At 38.0% G+C, this 17,740-nt stretch overlaps 1 protein-coding gene across 2 annotated transcripts in view; it reads right to left on the minus strand.

Annotated features, from left to right (window-relative positions):
- Positions 1-17,722, minus strand: part of LOC144662068 (DNA repair protein RAD50-like) — a 44,244-nt gene extending 26,522 nt beyond the window's left edge. The window contains exons 1-21 of one of the 2 annotated variants that reach the window (XM_078522803.1): positions 17,630-17,722; positions 15,361-15,545; positions 14,189-14,272; positions 13,276-13,377; positions 12,262-12,321; positions 10,531-10,572; positions 10,277-10,350; positions 9,813-9,872; positions 9,670-9,715; positions 9,008-9,076; positions 8,004-8,093; positions 7,744-7,804; positions 6,672-6,749; positions 5,987-6,063; positions 5,016-5,117; positions 4,742-4,811; positions 4,359-4,459; positions 3,744-3,848; positions 2,999-3,100; positions 1,739-1,950; positions 333-515 (exon numbers count right to left, since the gene is read on the minus strand). In XM_078522803.1, the coding sequence (XP_078378929.1) occupies positions 333-515; positions 1,739-1,950; positions 2,999-3,100; positions 3,744-3,848; positions 4,359-4,459; positions 4,742-4,811; positions 5,016-5,117; positions 5,987-6,063; positions 6,672-6,749; positions 7,744-7,804; positions 8,004-8,093; positions 9,008-9,076; positions 9,670-9,715; positions 9,813-9,872; positions 10,277-10,350; positions 10,531-10,572; positions 12,262-12,321; positions 13,276-13,377; positions 14,189-14,272; positions 15,361-15,483 (1,841 nt within the window). In that variant the 5' untranslated portion in view covers positions 15,484-15,545; positions 17,630-17,722. The remainder of the gene's footprint in view (positions 1-332; positions 516-1,738; positions 1,951-2,998; positions 3,101-3,743; positions 3,849-4,358; positions 4,460-4,741; positions 4,812-5,015; positions 5,118-5,986; positions 6,064-6,671; positions 6,750-7,743; positions 7,805-8,003; positions 8,094-9,007; positions 9,077-9,669; positions 9,716-9,812; positions 9,873-10,276; positions 10,351-10,530; positions 10,573-12,261; positions 12,322-13,275; positions 13,378-14,188; positions 14,273-15,360; positions 15,546-17,629) is intronic. The other variant, XM_078522808.1, reaches the window with a different exon arrangement.
- Positions 17,723-17,740: the final 18 nt, after the last annotated feature.

Below are 17,740 nucleotides of genomic sequence, written 5' to 3' on the forward strand. Positions count from 1 at the left end.
GTTTACGTCCCGTTCTGACCACTCTCTGGAGTTGTTTCGTGCTAGACCCGAGTTCAAGTCCTCGGTCACGCTTGTAAATAACCAACTGGTTTGCCTCCTGTCAGTTAGGATTTTTAACCTTGTTATTGTTTAATTTGTAATATTTATTTCTAATTTTGAATACTCGGCCCCATAAGCACTTGCATTAAATCGGTTACCGAGGTATCCTGTTCCAGGCTCTTGGTAGTTGGAGGAGAGCGAAAAACGCAAGCAAGCGAGGATTCGCTCTTCCCCAACTACTTAGAGCCTGGAACAAACTATTACCGCGGGTAAACAAATGTCTTAACTCTTACGTGATCATTTTTTTCCTCATTTGTTTGGAAGAAAGCAGTTGCTTCTGTTTCTGTAGATTGTTCCTCGTTTCCTTCAACTCTCTTTCTTTCACTCTCAAGTGTTCTTTCAATCTCGTGTGTAGACTCTCTGATGTGCCACGTGCGCCCAGTGTGGATTTCAGATCTTCTTCATGACGGTCCATGCTGAAAAATGGAAACAAAAACAGAGTAGTGAATCGTTAGTTTCGTTTTCTAGAGGATGGTAGCCAAGTAAATTATACGAGATTTATCTTGCCTTACCAAAGGGCCAATATGAAAGTTCCTTGCCTTTTCCTTAAAGGGGCTTTGTCAAGGATTGTAACAGATATATGAAAAGCCAAAATTTATATTTGTGTCAAAGGAAACCTAAAAATAGCGGTCCATATTTTTTATTTAAAATTGCTATATTAGACCACTGAAACTGTTAACAAGCGTCTTTGGCTGCAGATGGCTAGGATGGAAATGGATTGCAACTTAAAAAATTGAGGCCAAACCTATCAAGCTGTTACCGCATATCTTCAAAAAACTCGATATTTTTAGCCCAAAGTTTGAATTCTATCCACAAATTAAAGTTATATCTCCCTTTGCTTGTTTAAAGATAATGTTTTTCATGAGTTAAATTGCCTTCCACTAATTTCAGAACAGTTTAGACCAAAAATCTGCGAAATCCCCTTCAGACGTAGCTCCTGCAAAGGTTACCAGTCTTGATCTTTGTTTGACTAATCACCGCATAAAACTAAGCAGGAAAGCTGTTTAACAAAAGTCCATTAGACTGCTTGCAGTCTGTTTTTCTCTCGAAATTTATTAAGGGAGTGCGAGGCTAGAGAGGGTTTAAGACGCGCGAGGAAGGATTGGGGCGAGACAAGAGTGCGCGCGCGATCGGATCGCGCGATCGAGGAAAAACAATTGCACCTCGTAGCAACTTGCGTTACCGTTTGTCCAGGGCTTAAGTCTCTGGTTTTCTGAATATTTCTGTCGCGTAGGGCGAATTTAACTTTACATTTCACAACAGCTTTACAATATTCCAGTTCTTTGCTCGCTTGTATGCAAGTGTTTCCGGGAAATCCCGGGTGACTTAAACGGGTGCGCGACTGTTTGAATGTCCCTCGGCGGTCCGCAGTCGTACAGTCGTACGACTGCGGACCGCCGAGGGAACAACAGTACACCAGCATGCAGAACACTGAGGATCAAAATGCACCAATCACAGCTGTTGAAAACCAACCAATCACAGCGCAGCCGTGTGCTTTATAAGCTAACGCACAACCAGTCGACCTTATTGCCTGATGAAGACTTGCAGTATGCAGTCGAAACGTCGCGATCTCCATCACACGTGACTACGTCGTGAGACAAACGAAATAATACTTTATAAAAGTGTTCACTGTTCTTACATTTTCTGAATAGCATCTTCTTTGCTACTCTTCTCTTTGGTCAGCATATCCAGTTTAGCTTGTGTTGTGGACTGCATGTGCATGGCTTGCTGTTCTTCTCTTAACTGACGTAGTTCGTTATCAACTTGCCGCTTGTCAGTCTGCAGCTTATCAATCTCTTTACCCAGTACATTGACATTACCACTCTCTTGAACACCTTCAAGCTCTCTTTCCTGTTAGGGAAGAGAGAACATTTTACTGAGGTTCTGTGACTTGCGAGAGTTGTTGTCATTGAAACCATGTTAAAACTATTGTCAAGTCAGACGAATTCTCTTGAAGGGGCTTTGTTACGGATTTTACCAGATTTTGAAACAGCAAAAATTTATATTTGTTTTGCAGGAAACCTAAAAATTATAGTCCATTTTTATTAAAATTTGCTACATTAGAGTACTGAAACTGTTAACGAGCGTCTTTGGCTTCGGATGGCTCGGATGGAAGTGGATTGCAACTAGCAATGTAGCCGTAGCTTGATTTCTATCCGCAAATTAAGGTTATACACTAAGAGAATATTTTTTTATGGGTTAGGTCGCCTACTACTAATTATATTAGACCAAAAATCTGTGAAATCCCCGTGACGTATTTTCTTTAACAGCTGTCTGCCCTTGCCTTTCGTCGCCCGTTTTTTATCTCATCTCATCTGGCGTACACAGATGCATCTTTGTTAGAAGCCCCTTATTGGAACAGGTGTTAACGTATGTAACCAAGACAAAAGAATGATGATGATTGGCCTTCTCAAAAGTATTGGAGCCTGAATCATCTGGGCAAGACGTCTTTTATCGAAAAATAATTAACTGCAATTTCATCATTTTCCAGGCTCTAAAAGACGCCTATGTCATATATAAAAGATGACTGAGGGGGAGTCTGCCTTTAAGCTGGCGATATCACTCACGTTTGTTGTTGTACATTCACAACAGTCAACATCTAACTTTTTTCTTACATTATCAACTGAATGCATTATCAAGTAAACCAATGAAAAGAAGGCCGGAATTCCGGAGTAAGTTTGTTGTAGCATATGGTGATGTGCCACAAAGTTCCCATACTTAATTACACAAAATTTTCAAAAAGAAAACACAAAATTGGTGTCGTGAAAAAAGAAAGTGGCTTATTACAGAAATTTAGTGTCGCGAAATACCCTCTTTCAAAATCGCGAAATGAAGTTTTTGCAAAACATTAACATTTAAGAATGTGTAAGTAAATAGAATTTCAATTTATAACACCCACCGCTCTTTGCAGCTCTTCCTCCAGTGATTTCAGTCTGTTGGCTGAAGCATCCACGTTACTCAATTCCTGGCCGATTTGTCTCAGTTTCTGTTGATTTTCCCTCTATATAAAGCAAGACCAAAATGCACAAATAAACCAAAGTGATAACTCAAACAAAGCTGTTGTCAGTGAGTAATGCTTCAAAAACTTGAGAAGAATTTTTCTTCAACGTTAAGTTAAAAGCTGTTCCTCAATGGATGTTGTGATGCTATGTCTATGATCATGAAACTGATTTGTCAGTTTTTGCCGCGCTGTTATTGGCCATGCTGTTTTTATTTTATTTTTTTTTATTTTTAGGTAAAATCCACTTGAGTGGTCGCCGAAAAAAGCTAAATCAGTGTCATTTAAACAGCCTGAAATGTGTGCCTTTATCTTGAAACATAACTTTAATAATTTATTGTTCCCTGAAGTCGAAACTGTACAGCCATGGTTATATTTCACTTTTTTGCTTTCTCTCCATTTTTTCTGCTCCCACGAATAGTGGTTCTGGAAGCTTATATTGTAAAGAATTATTGGATATAGTTATCCTCCTGTTCCTTAACGAATATGGGGGCCTCTCTTTTTTATTTCAAACTTTAGGTTCTCTTAAGACGAAAAACCGATAGGTAAAGCTTGAACAAAAATCTATTGTCAGTTCTATTTCGATGGCGATGACCTTACATTTAGTACTACAGTACAGCGACATGTACATAACGTGTTGCATTACCATGAGTTTGTTTTTGAGCCGAATAGTTTCCTCACACTGTGCTTGGTTCTTCTTCATCTCGTCAAGTTTCTTCTGCACTTTATTCAAGTTCTCGTCAAATACTTGCTGTCAAATTTAAGGCAAACACAAAATGTAATGATACATTTACAAGTCAAAGGGAAAAAGAAAGAAAGGAAAAATCATTAGCCCAATTAAAATCTTATGTAACAATGTGTAGTGTCTTTATTTGAGTCTTGTGTCTTATTACTTTGTCTTGTAAGTAACAGTGCTCAATTGTAAGGGTCCTAACAGTGCTTCTGTAATTGGTGTAGGATTTAACGGAGCCAAAACCAATTGTGGAATTGCACGCATTTTAAGCATCCTATTGATGAACGGTTACGGCAATTAGATATTTTCAGGAGCGCCATTACGTTCATGGTCTGTCCCCTTAGAATTGTTGTACATGTATTTTGCTAAAAGTTATAACCAATGTAAATCTATATCCACTTTCGTACTACTAAACCATTAGTCAAAACATCATTAATTTTTTGCAGAAAATTAAAAAAAAGAAACAAAGCAACTTCACACCTTCAACCGTAAGTCACCTACCCCATTAATACAAAACAATTTTCTTACCCTTTGGCGCTTTGTGTTTTCAATAACGGTTTGATATTTTTTCTTCATTTCCACGAGGAATTGATCTACTCTGTCTTCAGAAAAGGGACCTTTTTCAAATCCTATACAACAACAAAGCATTAAAGGATTATGATAGTTATTACATTTTTCCCTATCATGAGCCTTTTGGAAAACATCTCAGTGTTAAGACTTTAAGAAACTACATTAAATGAATTAAGTCTAGTTACATGTACATGTATCTACACATTTATTATTTAGTTTAATGAAAAAAATAACATAAATAAATAAATAACATAAATTGACACTGGAAGGCACTGGTTTCATTGTCCCTAGGCGGTACAGTAAGCGGCATAACTTGATGTAAATAGCAAATGCACATGTACCTCTGAAGTCATATTCATTGGCAAGATCTACAATTGCCTGATCTCTGTCATTTAGATTCTGTTTGTGCCTCTGTAAAAAGAAGAAGAAACACATTCATCACATATTGTGTTGAGCATACCTCCTTTGCAGATGTCACAGCAGTGTGCTGGTATAAATAAATCTTTTATCACTTTTTAGTACCTTTTACTGCACGTGCTTGTGTAACTTATCAAAATATGCCCCCCCCCCCCCCCAACCAACCAACTTTAAGAATAATTTTTGTATTCTTCTTACCTGTGCCTGCTGTTCAAGTTTTCCATGATCTAACAGTAACTTATTCTGGTCAGCAGTCAGTATTTGCTGGTCTTTAGTCAACTTCTGTAGTTTGCCATCATTCTAAAATACATGTACATAATCAAAATGGTTAAGTAACTAAAACCCACTTTTTTTCAAAACTCCCAGTTTCAATCATTAAAATCCAAGTCACAATACCAGACAGGTTCTCTTGTTGCAAACGACCAAACACAGATTTAATCAAATTTCAATTTTAATTGTCAAGCCTCCCAACAATTTTTACGTGGTTTTGCACATACAGTGTACACAACCTGTACCTGTAGATGAAAAGTCAGAAGGCAGTTTTTTGGGCAAGAAAGAACCAAAGAGGTGTCTTCTTCTTTCAGATTCATTCTGAGCATAGTTAATAGAGGGAAATGGTTAGGAAGCCTGGCAAAGTTCTTTGTTGTATGTTTTTGTTCGCTATTTTGGGGGTTGACCCTGCAAACCTGACAAAATACAATAGGTGGTTACGTGTGTTCATGCAAATAACCAATAAAAACATTGCCATACGTAATTCATGCATAGTGTATGAGCGCAAAACAAAAGATGTGCAGGGTCATGGACCTCCAACATAAATCTTGGCCCTTGTTTGCCCTGATGTTTGCCGGGCTTCCTAACCATTTCCCCTATTAACTACATTGTATGTTCTGAGTTTTAAACAGCTTAGTTTAATATTCAATGTAAAGTAAGTAAAACAATATAGCAGACTAACGTTATTCTTTGCTTTGCAACCACATAATTTTGTGAAAGTTGCTTGAATCATAATTATGTTAGTTCTTATAGTTATAATAAACAGGAGTGCACAATTTCCACATTAAGATTACTAATTACTGAAAATACTGGAACCAGTAGTGCGATCGGTAGAAGACATTAAAAAAAATTTTTTTTAACCCCTCCGCCTTAAAAACTCTTTTTTAATAACTAATTACCTCTCTTAAGGTCTTTTCTTTTTCCATTACTCTTGACTGAAATTCTGAAAAGATCTGGTGTAGTTCCTCCACAGAACCTAAAGGACAATTACAATTTTTTGTTTGATGACAAAACAGAAAAATGTTACAGGTAGGGAGTTTGCATTATGAACAACTGAGAGATGCATAACTGACAAGTCTTCTTCCTATAGCTTTTGAATTTTTTTAACAGTATCATTACATTCAGACAGCTGTTTCTAACTCAGCAGATTAGCCTTTACTGGACTCTTACCAGATGATTTCAACAAGAGATTTCTTCAGGCTACCAAAAGTGCCAAAAGTCGTTGAGACAGTAAATTAACTGTTGGTTGAAATTAATGCTGATTTAGCATTCCCATTTTCCCACCTTAAATCTGTTGCAGCTTGTGAACCACTCCCCCTTCCCCTTTTCAATGTTGTACACAAACGAGGCAAGTCTTGCAAATAGCAAACCCAACTTTGTTTTGGGGGGAGGGGGTAATATCGAAGGGCTGAAGGGTAAAATTTGTCCAAGGTACTTAAAAAGTGCCGAGTGTCTTAACACTTTTGGCGCCCATTGTAGATCTATGACCTTTTGGAGACAAAATTCTGACTGGAATCATACTGATAGCCATTATGCTGCCTTATTGGTAACAACATGCGTGGGACAATAATTTAAACTAATTACCATTGAAAAGATTGGTAATCTTGTCTTTGAGATCAGCCTCCACTTTGAAAAGTTGCTTCTTTTCTGTCGACAAGGACTCTGAAACATGTAAAATAACCTTGGTCAAGTGCTGATCAATTTTTTTTTAACTTTTGCAAGTGGCAGTTTAAAAATAAATTTATTTTTCAGCAACAAATAATTATTTACAGAACGTTCTCAATCATAACAACTTACTGTTAAAACTACATGTATTAAGCTAGTAAATAATAATTAATGTGTAAAAGTGTAAGGTCGGTCTGCAAGTGAATTAACCTTGTCCCCAGATTACAATTTGAGTACAATGTCTGGTAGTACATTGTACATGACAGTACTGTTCTACCTACTGGATTGCAGGTCAGGTATACATGTATTCTTGGTTTTCAAGTGACGTCATCAAAGTTCTAAATTTCAGAATCGCAAAGCCCCTGAGTTTTTATCTTCCACTGGCTATTTGACGTCCTTAATACACATTTTGTTGAAGGTTTTAAGCTCGATAGCATTCACTGTCTTTAAGATAAAGCATTTTGAATTTCTGAGTCTCACGCCGCACAAGATCAAAGATGGCCGCCAGAAGGCTGTTACATGTAATTTAAAAAATGCGTTATCTTGTGATTTTTGACAATCTGAACAGTTGAGATTAATTATTTTTGCGAGAAGTGTTTGTCTGAATGTTAACTTGTTCATGGTGGTGGGTGATCTGACTGCTTTTTGTAGCAGAAGTGAATGCCAGATGTTTTTGTTGATTTTCGGCCGCCATGTTGGTTCCATGTTGGTTCCAACATGGCGTTTCCATACTACGCTCTCTAAATTTGCGTGAAACATTTTGATGGATAACTCGAGTACCGAATACCATACAGACCTGAGACTTGGACAAGAAGTTTATATGTTAGTTTTCTACAGCCTGTAATATTATTGATTTTTTTTTTGACTCAATAGTTTTGGATTTATTTTTTTTTGTGGTGTGACAGTTAAAACCACCTATATTCACAAGTGTACAAACAACTACTGAACATACAAGTACTAAGAGTTTTTGTTGACTTGAGTCAACACCTACCAACTTTTTTCTCTAGCTGAAATACATCATCTGCAATGCTTGCAAGTTCAGCCAACCTCAGCTACAACAAATTAAACAAAATCACACAATTTATAGCAAACTTCAGAATCTGCACTCAAGGTAAGCCCCCTTTGTGTACATGTATGCACAGAAAAGACTGTTGTGTAGCAAACCAAAACCGTCATACTGTAGAAAGCAAAGAAAAAGCAAATGGAATCTTGTATGTAATAACTACATACAAGATCTTAAGCCATTGTTACCTCTACTGGTTCAAGTTTTTGATTCAGATCCTTGACTGTATCTTTGGTTGCTTCTACCTTTCCTTGGGTTTGGGTCATTTCATCAGCTATCTGTCAAACATAATTTGTTTTAACAATGATTACCATCTTAACTGAGGTCACATTATAATAACTGTTTCCTGACCTGCTTAAAATACCTTGTACATGATTGCATGCTACTACATCATACAGTGCCTTGCATCATTGGTTTAACCTTATGACGCGACTGAACATGACTGCAGGGTGCAACACTGTCTATCTCAGTGGTCATATTTCATCTGTGAACAAAAGAGTCCAAAATGGTACATGCTCATCGGGAAAGTGATGGAAAAAATCTATTAGTATATACTTAAACAGTGGATAGCATTTTTGGTGTGCGCTATTTGTCTACTTAAACTCCAATATCCTTTGCTATTCACCTCCAAGCAACTCGCACGCGAAAACTACACTTGTTAACAGAATAAACTGATCAAAAGTCATCCTTTCGGGCCATATTATCTCACTGTTTGAGTATTATACTAAAACAACTATTCACCTCAGTGTCAGTGGCTAGTGGTAGATAATTACATCGCCGCTTCGCTGCTCGGTAATTATCTACTACTTGCCACCTCCACTTCGGTGAATAGTTGTTAACTAGCCTGACAGGACATTCTTTGCACATTCTTTCAGGACATTCCTTGCACACCGCCACACTGCATGAGGCAAAAATTCTTACATCTTGGCAGGATTGAGCCTATGGGTATGGCCTACAAAACGGATCTTTGTTGCTTTGTCAACTTACATGTATCTACATATGTACAGTTACAAGGCCAGACAGAAGCAATTAGACAATAGAATGCGCGGTATTTTATATCATTCATGTAAATGATAATTCCTCATAAAATAAAATGAATTAAAAAATTGTAATGTTCTCATTCTTTTGGAACATTGATCACAAGATAAGTGGATTGATTGAGACATCAATCATAATTAACTAGATTTCATACTTGCTCTGCTTTTTCCTTGTTTGCCTTTAAATGGCCCAAGTCTATGGAATACTCTTTCACAGTTTGGCTCTGCAAAACAGACAACAAATAATGCCAGAAGCATCAATTGACTTAGTTTCCTTTACCATTGTTATCACATTGAGCAAAAAATTACTATAATTGCAAATGGCGACTGGTTGTGAGAAACGGCAATTTATTCACAATACATATTTTCTCGATTAAACGCCCCCGGCTTTTTTTTTGTGGGGGCGGTTTTTTTTTTTTTTTTTTTTTTTTTTTTTTTTTTTTTTTTTTTTTTTTTTTTTTTTTCTTTTTTATTTTTTTTTTTTTTTTTAAAATGGCCCCCCCTAAAAATATTTTATTTTGATCACTTGCAAAATTCTCTAAGTTCCTTGCCCCTTTTAATTGGCTGAGCGACAATTTAGAAATACTCACTCCTCATTGGCTGACGAGCAACGTAGGTAATTTATGGAAACTATATTTATTCTTAATTGGGATCATCCTCATGTGATTACTTGTACATCAAATAAATATGGGTACAGCTAATAATATTACAGTGTATTTAACCAAAATGGTGAAGAGTAGCACTCAGCCTTCAAGTTTTTTTTAACGTCTTTTTAAGGAGTGGGACAGACTGAGAAGGGTCTTTAGTCTGCACCAACCTGTTCCAGTCTAAATTTACGAATTGCATCCAGAGCTTTGATGTGTCTGAGGATAAAGATGACAGTTAATAAAAACATTTATTAATAATGAATTTCATTTAAAAACTGAATCTCAATGTACATAAATTATGTAGAAGGCCTACCTTGTGGCAGCAAAAATATCATCAAACTTTTGTTTCAGCGTTTTTCCATCACTAAGTGGCCTGTGATAACAATAAATACTGGTCAATATACACAATCATGTAACCAACAAACAATATTACATGTACATAATAACACTGTCAGGAAATAATTATTTCCAAATACTTTGTATCTTTTCTCTCATTCTGTATGTTCATTTGCTTATTTTCTTCCGTACAGTATGCAAGAATGCAAAAAAAAAACACTCATGCAATAGGAGAGTGTTTTCTGTGTTTCTTACTATGTAAGTGTTTTATGTCATGTATAACAAAACAAAGCATGGACATGCATGTAACAGCCAATCATGGAAAGAGCTACATAATGCAACATGCATGGAACTAACTGTTAAACCTGAACAGCCAAATTGCAATAAGATCAGAAACCAAGACAACTACTCAATCTTTCAATATATTAATCAATTACTTACCAGTTAGACTCCTCTTGATGGCAGAAAACTACATTATCTAACACAGCTTTAGATACTCCAAGAAAAGAAATCATCTGAAAAGGGAACAGAACATGTTTCTTTTTGCACACATTGCAGGCCTATATATTTCTAAACAATAGCCAGAAAATGGCTGAAGTTAATGATAAAGATTTTAAATCTAAATGTAAATCTAGAATACTTGTGGTAAGTACTGTATAATAATTTCAACAGAACAGTAACGTTATAATTCCAACCTCTCTGTTGAGATCAGCACACTTTGAGCTCAAACTTCGCCTCTAAAAAGAAAGAAGTACACAGTTATGATTTATAAGTACATGTAGATTGTATAATAATTATTATTTATTATTTTACTAGCTCCGTGAGCGGTCAAGATGAAACGAATCCCGTGCTCTGATTGGCTACCCGAGCGGTCAAGATGGAGCCATCTTGACCACTCGGGATGGCCCGCTGTGTTCCCACAAGCGAAAAAACTTTTTCGTCGTAAATTTGAGCTATGAAAGTAGTTCCGAAACAACACAAGTATTTTCTGTCTGTTTCTAGCGAAATGGAGTCCAATAACAAAGAAATAGGTCTTGAAGTGAAATAATTAGAACAAACAAATTAATTAACAAATGCTAACGAGTTTCGTGAATTTTATTTGCCACAACAACCACCTACTACAAAAATTATAACGCAAAGCGACTTGAAGACATGTTATCGTTTTTTTTTTTCGGCGGAAAAGGGAGAGAAGTCAGTGACATACCTGAAGAATAAAGACTTCGGCAAACTAGTCGTTTGTGTAAGATCTTCAACATGGAAGAAAGCGGACGGCACGGCAAACCAGGCACTGAAAGCTTTTAAAACATCTTTTCATCGAAGCCTCTAACGCTCACGTCGAATAAGATCGGGTCGAACATTTATATCAACGATGTAGGAAAGTTCAAGCTTTTCCCGTGAAGTGGTAAGTCCCAAACGCTTTCAACAATCACAATTTCAATATTCAGCTTGTGTCAGGGCAGGTTTGCATCAAAAGCTGGCGGCCAGATGGAATGGACATTCTTGTTTTAAGGCTTCAAACTCAACGTTGATTTGCAATTTTAGCCATTTCAATATCCTTTTGACGGTTAAAAAGAGTTGAATTTCACTGTTGTCACGTCGTTTTACTTCAACTCGATTCATTCAAGAATTAGACAGTCACTCGTTAAACTTTTAAACCAATGAAATGATTTTAGCGTGCGCCATTGATTGTGCATGCAACTGGCTTCCTTTTCAGTACTCTAAGAAAGTCAAATAATAAATCCTTTATTGACCAAGCTTGTTTGGTCAAGATGGCAGGATATTGACCTCATTCTTTTTTTTGCGTGTTTATGGACCTTGACTTCGTCTCGGTCCATAAACACGCAAAAAAAGAACTTGGCCAATATCCTGCCATCTTGACCTCACGCTTGGTCAATAACCCATAATATGTACTGTAAATGTATCATATCATTAAGTATCAGAATCATCAGAGGGCAAGTACTAAAACTCGAAACAACGAAAACGAAACCACCGAAATGACCGAAACGAAACTGCCATTTGAAACAAAAAATGAGTGAAATGAAACAAAATCACTGAAACAAGCAAAACTTCACTTGAGATTTCCGCCACTTACCATACTATACACTGTTTAGCCCACTTTACACTCCTGTTAGCCTACTACACACTTCTGTTAACTCTATTCCTTCTTGCCTACCATAAATATACATGTATGCACTCCGGTTAGCCTGTTTTTGGTTAGCACTCACTAATGGTAATGGGTTTTGCTTGTTTCAGGTGATTTCGTTTCATTTAGCCCGTTTCAGCCGTTTTGGTCATTTGGGCAGTTTCGTTTTGGTCATTTCGTGGTTTCATTTTGTTGTTTTGGGTTTTAGTACATGCCTCATCAGAGACACATAATTTGTACAGGAACTGACAGTATTGTTTGAAAATAATTTATTTATGTGTACCTCGCCATGGACTTCTCGCATGATGTTTCCTTCCATTGTCTTTGTTTCGACTTTTTTACCCTAAAAGCAAAGAATGTTTTGCTATTTATTTAATAAGCTTTAAAATAATCCCAAAGACATGGAATACCGAGCCTTTTGGCAGCGATGAACTAGACTCAGTACTAGTCAACATTCGCCAATCAGTACCGTAAAAACTCGTGTATAAGCCGCACCGGATGCCGCACCCCCATCAAGCATGATTTGAGAAAAAAATAACCTGGGGAAAAATGCCCAGTTGATTGTGAAAAAATGCTGATATGAGGAAATTCACAATCAATAAAGCTATAAAAGTTGATTCCTGAGCCTTCCGACGAGTGCAGGATACTATAAACACAAAAGGAAAACACTCAGTCTTACCCAGAATTTTAGAATTATAGAATAAACATAATTCTGCCAACTTTAACATTTTTTTTATCTTTTCTGCCATCGTGACAGGTATTTCTTCGTTCATCACGGTTTTACATCAAATTTGCACCTGATTTTGCGCTGTGTTCTTGAAAGCGTTTGTAGCTTAGTAACCAGGCACAGTGTCCAGGCCCACGCCAAAAGACACGTGGAACGCGTGGATCAGTCTCTGTTTTTTTGTTTGTGAGGAAGTAAAGAGCTGCTTTGTCGCAATATGGAGCAATTTTTCAGTTTTATGCGCCAAAATGCGCAGATCGGAAGATGCGGAGGATGCAGTGTGAGCAATTTATGCAGATTTATGTGGACCCGCACGGCTGCACCACCGCATCCTGTCAGATGCCCTGTAAAATGCGTGAATGGTCCGAGATAAGCCGCACCCACGATTTGAGCCCAAAATTTCGGCAAAAAAGTGCGGCTTATACACGAGTTTTTACGGTAGTTTAAAGTGAATGATGAAGATGTCTAAAATGACACAACAAAGCTATAGTTACAGATTCTGCTATGTGACAGAATTTCCAATAAGAATAGAAAACACTGGGTCATGGTATTGTTAAGTCATAAATTGCGTACCTTTTGCTGAGACACCAGTGTCCGTGTGACAATAATAGGACTACCAGTGACATCTCGGAATTTCAGCTTTACTTGACCACGCACCTCTATTTCACCAGCAACCTAAATGAAAAAAAGAGGCACAATAATTATTATTATAGGAAAGAAATAACTGTACAATATTTTTTTAAAAAATATACATGTATTATGACCAGATTATGACCAGCCTTTCTTATGTTGGGTATTCATTAAGTGCTATTACCAGGTATAAAAGTGAGTGCTGATTTATAAAATCATTCATAACACTGACTAGTGGAGAGGATGGTTTCCTGTCCAGGGGAGGTCATGGGGAAGAGATATTGAAGATAAAAGTGATATGGAATTTAGGTGAGAAGGAATTTTGGGATTGGAATAATTGAGATACTTTGAATTTTTACCCCACTTATTTAATAATGAATGGTATTAATTTAATTTGTACTTTGTATTGGTTCATGGTATTTCTGGGATAAAGTATCAATTGGCACATTTTGAGTCAAGTGGCCCCTCAGGCCAGAGAGCAGCTTTTCCCAGTTTTGGTAGCATAAAATGACTAGGAGTAATTCAACTCCCCCTGGATAGGATGCTAGTCCATCGCAGGGTTTCCCCCAGTAGTAAATTCACTGGTACCCATTTATACACAAGGGTGGAGAGAGACACTATGAGAGTAAAGTGCCTTGCCCAAGAACACAAGGCAGTGCCCCAGCCAGGGCTCGACACGGCCCACTCAATCCAGTGGATGGGAACCACCAATATCCAATTTTACAACATTTTTTTTTTTTTTTTTTTTTGGGGGGGGGGGGTGGGGGGGGACTTTAATTCTTGAAGGTTACAAGACTCTTTGGAACTTAAACTGAACTTAAAACTGTGGTAACTGGATTATACTTTAACAACCTACCTTAGGGTCATGAACAAATAAACTTCCTTTGCTGCCTGGAGGCATGTCTCCTGTAGCCATGTAGTTAAGGCATTCTATAACTGACTGCAAAACATTAGAAGCAAAATTTTGCGGAAGTTAAGAAAAAAATATTGATAAAACTTATAAATAATAATATTATGGTAGTTGAGGTCTAGAAAAAGACCACACAATCAATATTATTTGCTTCTTTTGAAAGGGGTTTATCAATGTGTTAAATGTACTTAAAAATATAATAAGGCTAATTTTTCACTAGCGAAGGAGTCTGGCTTATCCCACTTTATGAAGCATAAGCAACCCGGAGTACCCATATTACTACTCCTTCCTATATGGGATGCTATTCCATTATTAGGTTACCCCAACGCTAAATTTGCCAGTATTCATTAATACTCCTGGGTGGAGAAAGGTACTATGAGGGTAAAGTGTCTTGCCCAAGAATACAAGGTAATGACCCTGGCCAGGGTTTGAGCCCGGGGGGGCACCCTGTATCATTTTTGGGTGGGGGTGTGCCGCTGGGAATTTGAAGGCCTTACCCTATCCTAGACCATTTTCAGCTGATTTTTGCAACCCTATACTAGACTAGACACCGAAAATCCCTACCCTATCCCAGACTTGCATTTTTTTAGAACTGTATCACTATCAGTGTTTTAATGGAAAACCATCTGTCAGCAACGATGCCGCGATGTTTTTATTAACGTTTAGGAAATCCTCTTTCTCTTCTGAGTTTCTATTCCTATTCTGGACTTATTTCGTCATACCACCGATCAGTTTCCCGCAAAATGTCTACCCTTTTCCAGATCAAAACTCTCTGATTTCTATACCCTATCCCAGACTAAACTGCTTGAAAACCATACCCTTCACAGCGGCACATACCTATATAGCTCATGTATGGGAGTGCCCCCCGGGGGCTTGAGTCAGACACTAATCATTATGCCACCGTACCTCCCTCCTCCCTCCTGGGCTCACTTGTACCCAGTTGCTACATGTATTCACAGATGTATCAGCCTGGAAAATATAGATATCTAGCCAAAACAGGTCTGGAGCAAGATCGACCAGAAATATTAATAGCAACTGGCAAAGGTGCAAGTCAGAGATGTAGATGACTGACATCGCAGCTCCACTATCATATATTGAATATGCATTAAGTCAGTTACCGTCTTTCCTGCTCCATTTGGTCCAACAATCAATGTTAGTGGCTTTTGGAACTCAATGACACTTGGCTCAAGATGGGAATAGCTACGGATTCCTTGAATTTTCATCTTCTCTAGGGACGACATCTTTAAAACCTGTGATTTGTCACACTACAGTACTTTGGTACTGTATGATGTTGAGCAACTTTCTGTAAAAAGGTTGTAAACTTAAGTTACAATGACAGTGCAAGCTGCATGTACCTTTAAAAATAAATTATTGTTGGGTTACAAAAACTTAAGTCATTAAAGGATACAATCATGTACTAGTGTTAGGGCCTGATTACATGAACCAGGCTGGCTGGGTTAGCCGGGCTGGCTCGGTTTGCTGAGATGACTTTCAGCCCGGCATTACATGAGCCTGGTTAGTCGGGCTGGCCTGGTTTGCCGAGATGACTTCCAGCCCAGTTTTATTAAGAATGCTCTTACATGTAGCACGGATGATCTTGATCACCTTTTTCTGGCAATTTGGTGGTTAATTTTTTGCACTTATGCGGCTGAATGGGCTACTTTACCTCTACATCCTATTTAGAAGGAGGAACATTGAATTTTTCGCCATATATTGTGCTCAAAAGAGAAATTTAATGCTGGCCGGTTTAGCCGGGCTGACCTGGTGAACAAGATTACATGGAAAATTTTCAGCCCGACTAGCCGGGATCTCGGCATCGCAAAACCGGGATCTCGGTTAACTGGGCTGGACGGGTGTCATGTAATCGCGATGTTGATTTTTGTTGCGTTTAACAGACGTACAGATCTCAGCAAACAGGGCCAGCCCTGCTCATGTAATCAGGCCCTTACAGTTGAGTTCACCCAATGTTAAAATGTGTGAGTAAGGAGATGTCAATTGGTGTAACGTTACACTTGCATACAGAGTGAAATGCTACCATTTAATGTAACAACCCTGCCCGTCATCTCACTTTAGGGTGCAAATTGCTGATTTTGGTCTAAGGCCTGGTCATTGTGAGGTGTTTTTTTGCATTTGCGTGACCTTGCCGTTATGCCAATATGTTGCTAGTGTGTCAGAACCAGGCCTAACCAGGTAAAGCAAATATTTTTAGTGATCAAGATGTTGTTTAGCACTGTCATACTGTATTAGCACCCTAGAATGGTCTTCTTTTGACATTTTAGTGATTTGACAAGAATCCCCTTTCTTTTTATGTTGGAGTCACTTCCCCGCCCCTGGTAGCGAGGCCTAGAGGACACAAACAAAATAAATAAATAAACATGCTTGTAAAATTTATTTTGTTTGTGTCCTCTAGGCCTCGCTATCAAGCTGAATTTTGCTATCATAGAATTGATTGATCCCGAGGTATCCAATCGAACGTTCGGTATCGAACTCAACGAACACCTTCGATTGGGTTCGTATCGAACATAATCGAACTCACAATAAAATTTGTCATCGAACTCAACGAACGTTCGATTACCGAACAACCAACAAACGATCCGACGTCGATTACCGAATCCTTTTTTTATACTGCGTACATATTGTATGTGCACCATCCCCCTGCGATCGCCATACCTCGGGATGGACGATTCTGCACAGCCACGGGCACACCAGTCTGCCGAAGTTGGGAGATTGCCATTTGTTCTCACAATACACACTCCTATGTTGCAGTGAATGAAATGGTGCAACTTCTGTTGATGTAGTGAGCAGGGCAGACCATATCTCCCTAAAGAATTTAACAATGTGATTTCAGTTTTTCCTCTTTTTTCTCTTCACCAAATATATCTACATTGACATCAGTTATTTGGTATTTATTTTATTCAATAAAGGTTATTTATAGTCCTTTACTACGAGAAGATTCAACAAAATCGAACCCGATTGAGTTATGGAGACGAACTCACAGCAAAATAGATGTTCAGAACCGAACCACGACGACGGGCGATTGATTTTGGTTCGATTGGTTCGATTGGATACCCCGGGATTGATACAGCGCATCAAACATCTGCTGTGTAATACACAAATACAACGCAGCGGTATTCAAAGAAAGCAACCAATAACCAATTTTGTTTGCACTAAGAACGTCAAAGATGAGTTGAAATGTTTATCTGTTAATAAGCTTACTAAATGGCGCTTTTGCCCAAAAAAAGGAACGTGAAACCGTGATCCTGCGAAAGACCGCAAAACCAGTCAGGAATTTACCGGAATGCATAAAATGCGAACGGATCAAAAGAAACTTTACATATCTGTGTCCGCTATACTGCACTGGAAAATAAAACATATTAATTAACTTACCTTGATGGCTGATGAGGTGATCTCATCCAACAAACAAAGGAAATCAACCTAGCAGTCGCCTTCATTCATTCCCCAAATCTCCCGCCATTTTGAGAAAAATTAAGGCCTGGC

The sequence above is a fragment of the Oculina patagonica genome, chromosome 1, assembly GCF_052425735.1.
Source record: "Oculina patagonica isolate OP01 chromosome 1, crgOcupat, whole genome shotgun sequence".
Classification (NCBI taxonomy): domain Eukaryota; kingdom Metazoa; phylum Cnidaria; class Anthozoa; order Scleractinia; family Oculinidae; genus Oculina; species Oculina patagonica.